General features: G+C 35.9%; 1 protein-coding gene across 1 annotated transcript in view; it reads left to right on the top strand.

The window, feature by feature from the left end:
- The first annotated feature begins 636 nt into the window (after positions 1–636).
- LOC117102050 (myeloid differentiation primary response protein MyD88-like) overlaps positions 637–5437 on the top strand; it is a 6775-nt gene continuing 1974 nt past the window's right edge. The window contains exons 1-2 of the mRNA XM_033242265.1: positions 637–783; positions 4138–4921. Coding sequence (XP_033098156.1) covers positions 4150–4921 — 772 coding nt within the window. The 5' untranslated portion in view covers positions 637–783; positions 4138–4149. The remainder of the gene's footprint in view (positions 784–4137; positions 4922–5437) is intronic.

Genomic DNA, 5437 nt, shown 5'->3' on the forward strand with positions numbered 1-5437 from the left:
AGTACCGTATGTTTGTTAACTGACAAGGATTTCATGCATTCCATCCTGGCTGCACCCTTGATATCCTAAGGCCTACAAATGACCGTCGAAGAGCTTGGCTGACACATTAAGGAATGATATGCGAGTAAGAAGAGGGTGTTCCATCGTGAATTTTATAGGCCTCTGATATTAATTTTTATGTTGCTTTTACATTCACTTTAGGCAAAATGGTTTTCGGTAAACTAGGTTTTGGCAAACTGGGTTTTCATAATTTTCGGTCTCTAAAATGGCATTCGGCACTTAGTCTAGGTATCGGCAATCTGGGATTTGGCAAACTGGTTTTCGGCAATCTGGTCTAGATCCCATTTAAGCCGTTGGTCCTTTGCGCATAATGGACTCGCCCACAAAAGTAATGTACGAAAAGAGTGGAAAATTGCGTGAAATTGCTTTAAAATCAACGTGAACGAATAATTATTTCTATTGAATGCAAATATATAGACGCTTCAAAGTATTTTCTCATAATAATAATAATAACACACCTGTTGCCATGGTGTTGGATTAGAACAACAATAGCCTTTTACTTTCTGCCTTTTCGAGTCATTTCCGTTCACATATTATTAATAGATTGCGCCACCAATGAAAATGGTAAAGCCCAAATAAGGAACATACTACGATGTGTATAGGTTTTTATCTATAGTATAATTGACACTCTCGACATACTGCTGGATTATGTAAAGAGCGAAGAACAACATTTGGATGATTCCGTAGGAATAACGCAACTTTCCATAATCAAACCAATTTCAAGTGAGTATTAGTCTAAGTAATGCAGGGCCGTAGCCACCGGTTCGGTTGGTCAACCCGACCACTTTTGACATACCACAAGTTAATTGATATTAAAGGTTTTCAATAGGAAAAAGGGCTAAATTCAACCTGTATGTTAGACTCCACCTACTCTCCCTTTGACATCACTCAGGACCTAGGGTGAAGGTTAATGATAGTTTACATTATTTTTTCCTCTTTAGAATAAGATTTATAATGATTGATTAAGAAACTATGATGCATTTTTCTTCAGTTGGAAATTCAGTGTCAGGACTATGCTTTTATTCAAAGCATAGGTCAAACTAGCCACAGTGAGCTTTTGCATAAAATCAGGCTTAAGGTTCCCTTATATACTTTGCCTAATTTTTTCACTAAATTGCCTAGTGAAAAGAAAAGAAAAAAACATGTGCCTGTGCATATTTAGGCCTATTCCTGATAGTTCTAGTATGCAACATTATTTTCTATAAATACCCTGTAAATATGTTTTTAGCGCCTCTCTTAAATACGTGTATTTATTGAAATTGTACCACAGTACTATCAATATTAGCTTTCGTCCATGTCTAATCTTAAATTTAGATAACAACGATGATGTGAGTAACAACCTTTCTCTTGAATGAACCTGTCTGGTTTGAAGTTCAAAGCGTTTTTATTGTTTACTATAGCCCTAACCCTGATGGTAGTTTAACATGTTTTTTTACTGTATTACATTACTACTGCAGAACATCATTAACAGTGGTCTAAACAATGTAAAAATACCAAATTTTTCACGGGGCACATTCGACCCCTTAACTCCGCCCGGGGACCCTTGGCGGCCTCTGGCCTCCAGCCTCAGTGTTGCTCGCAACCTGACCATTATATTTCTCGTGGCTACGGTCCTGTTAATAGCATGCTTTAATGAATAATGATGCTCTGATTTTTTAATGATAATGTAGCCGACATTTTAGCATAAACCATTAAGCGGGAGGTAGGCCTAAACATGCAAATGGGTCTTTTGACCAGCAATTCCATTAATTATTTCAAATATTAATCTTGTTGCTGATCTCATTAGCTCAGTATCTTAGTATGGTACCAGCGGCTCAAGTCAGACAGTGTTATGTTTGAAATAGTTTTTTTTTTTTTTTAGATTTAAGGATAATTTCAGGTTAACATACAATTCAATTCAAACCTTAATTACTCTACATTTAAATACATAAATAGTCCTTATCCTTGTTTACATTGAGACAATCACACAAACCAACCATCTTCCAACTAATAATTTAATGATTAAAATACTATAAATTAAAATTCAATTGGTATCTACTGAAAAGACCTTAATTCTTTGAATTTATGTGACGTCTTCCGCAATAACAGAGTAATAATACTAAATAAGGAAATAACGTCTGGGCCTATAGAAGCCTGCGTATTATTACAAAAAAATATTACTGCACTGTTAAATCAACCGGGCATAATGCCAATTTTTTTCGTTGCTATTATGTTTGACCCAAAATGGTTAACGACTTGCAATCGCTGAGAAGAATTGCTACACCTATTTATGCCTATTGAATGCAGGCCTGATTCGAAAAGGGGAACAGATTGTATTCATTATTGTGCGTTTAAAAACATTTACTTAGTTGATCGTTACAATTGTTTTCGTACATAATTTGTTACGTTTTAATTAGGCCTAAGTCGTATCCCATCATTCTCACACAGTAGTCCTATTTATGCATCGGCCTTAAAACCTAGTAAGACCTAGGTCTATACTACTTGGTCGAAGAGACAGCATATAATTGTGCCCTGCCCAAAAGTGGAGTGGAGTTGAATAGCTTGGTTCAATTGGTTCAATTCGTGTCAGTGTTGCGGGATTTTTTTCTCACGACCAAAACAACTCTACTCCCTAAACCTCATATTGAGATTGTTTGTGTAAAGCATCGTGTGTATGCGCATGTTTGTTTTGTGTAAGGGATCATCGCCTACAAGTAGGACAGTGATATTCGCTTTTGACAATCCTTAGCGCATGTGTTGTGCGCCTAAATAATAATAATAGGCCTAGGCCTAATAATAATAATAATAATAATAATAATAATAATAATAACAATAATGATTATGATGATGATGATAACAATAATAAATAAATAACATATATTTAACGCACTTATCCACTTTAAAATTCAATTGAAAGTCCACGAAAACACTACCAGGGGAAGGTTTAGGGGTGGGGGCGCCGCGATCTCCTCCACCCCCCACCCCCCTTTTTTTTTCTTTGGAAAGTAAGAAAAAAGAAAAAAGAAAAAAGGAAAAAAAGAAAGAAAAAGAAATGATCGTCCAAAACACAACAGAGGTTGTTTCGGTTATTCTAAGGCTATTCTGATTATAAAACGATACACAAATTACATCGACATTAACAGAACCAATTCGAGCCATGCCCGAGCGGTTAAAGGCAGGGGCGCCGCAACTTACAGCCATAATAACGGTTCGAACGGCACGAACAAGTCTTTTCGGATAAGGACTATAAAACCGTAGGCCCAGTGTACGCAATAGTGGCTCATGTGCGCTTTAAAAAACATCTTCCGATATGAGTAGGCATAGGGGGAGCCTACGCGTCGTAGGCCTACTGTTCCATACAGCCCCTTTTTTATTGTGATGGGATTACCACTTTGAAGAGTGATTAAGTTCACTGTTTTGCATATCCTTGCTCCTAGCCTATTAAAGCGGAAAAAACATAGATTGAAGCCCATGCTTATTGGTGGTCTTTAGTTTCGAATGATATATTTGAATACTGACTAATAACATGGAAGTAAGACATAACGCTATATGATTTTGACCATCACTTAGACTGCAACAATGTCTTCTTGCAACTCCTTTATGGTTAATTAATTATGGCAATGCTCTTGCCTTAGTATTATCATCAGTTACACCTCCATTTACTGTAGGTGAATAGTCTAGCTGGCTCAGTGATTGTCAAAACTAGTGAGCAGGGGTAGAGAGCTAAGAGAAAGAGAGTGTCAAGCCAGGCTTCGATCCTAAAAAAAAAAAAAAAAAAAAAAAAAAACCAATGCTGAGAGGTACAGACTAAGTTCTAGTGGTCTAGAACTTAAAACATGCATGATGACAAAATTGAATAATAACAACCTGTCATTGTTCCAAGAAGTAAAACAACTACATGATAAACCTGTTAAGAACAACATCTACAAGGAAACTATAAAGAAAAAAAGATAGAAAATAGAGAAAGTAATGTAGGCCTATATTATAATATTATATTGATTTTCAGACAGCGAATAATAATGTATTATTCGCCTCTGATTTAAAAATAGTTTACATAGTTCCAGCAATAATATTTGTGTTTATGTTTTGTTTCTTCAGAAAACATACTCAATGAAGTTGTTAGAGACGTTTAAAGGAATAGTGAACAGGAATCCATGTAGAAGCCGTTCAGAAACTATCAGCCCAAATGAACCCACAAATAAAAATATGATTCACTCTTGTTCATGCCCGCAATTGTCAATAAAGGCTTCAAACGCACAGAGTCATTCATCGAATGACATGTATACGTCCAGTAATTCAAATTGTAATGAAAACTTTGATGACTTTGAACAAGAATTTGTCTTTATACCACCTCTGACAAATCCAAATGTTGAATCGCATTGTGAACCAAGTTCGTTTGAAAGTAGTGTCAAGTCTTACGATAGTTCGCTATCTTCATCTTTCGAGGGTAATAACCATAAAACCTCTGCATCTGACGAGGAATTTCATTCATGTTTTGATCATACTCAGGCAAACCAATTAAGCTGTCAAAGGCAGATTTCTGCTACGTCGTCTGGTTCTGAAGCCATTGACATGGATGATATTGATCATGGTAATCTTCAATTTTCTGATATTCCTGCAATGGCACTCAGTATAAGGACTAGGACACAAATGTCACTGCTTCTTAACATCCCTTTAACTTTAAATAACGATTGGAAAATGCTTGCAGGTGAACTTGGGTTTGAATATGTGGAAATCGAAAACTTCGGCTTACAAAAAGATCCAACAGGAGCTATGATCAGCCAGTGGTCTACAAAGGGAGATAGCTCTCTGGCAGGATTAATGGATGCCTTGACATTAATTGATCGTTTGGATGTTATTAACTGTGTAAAAAAGTTCGTAGGTAAGTAATTTAAATCTAAAAAGAAAACAAAAAAGACAAAAAGAAAATGTTTACATCTTAGTACGAAAGACCATTGACATAACTTGAGTGAAACAAATACTGTATAAAGGATAGAAATAAAAGAAAAACAATACTACTTGGTTCACCTCAACGACTATAGAGAAAACACGACGAGATAGTTTTTGGGACGTAACCTTTATTTGCAACCTTCGATATATTAAGATATTTATTCATTATTTTACATTGGAAATGCCGCCCACACATTTGGTAAATTTATATCTTTGCTATCCTCACAATGTTGAGAGGATCCTATTCATGTTTTATTTTGTGACCGTTTGTCTACCTGACTACTGATAAAGTGCCAATGGCTATAATCTAATCAGTACATTAGGTGTAGTCCAAAAATTAGATGTATGTATGCCTGTCTCTTATACACATCTTATGCGCCAATAAATGAACGCAAACCCTTAACAGTCTGTGGTGGAGTGCACGATTGTAATGTAGATATACGATGTG

Source organism: Anneissia japonica, unplaced genomic scaffold, assembly GCF_011630105.1.
Source record: "Anneissia japonica isolate Jap-2015-1 unplaced genomic scaffold, ASM1163010v1 scaffold997_len2565447_cov190, whole genome shotgun sequence".
NCBI lineage: Eukaryota > Metazoa > Echinodermata > Crinoidea > Comatulida > Comatulidae > Anneissia > Anneissia japonica.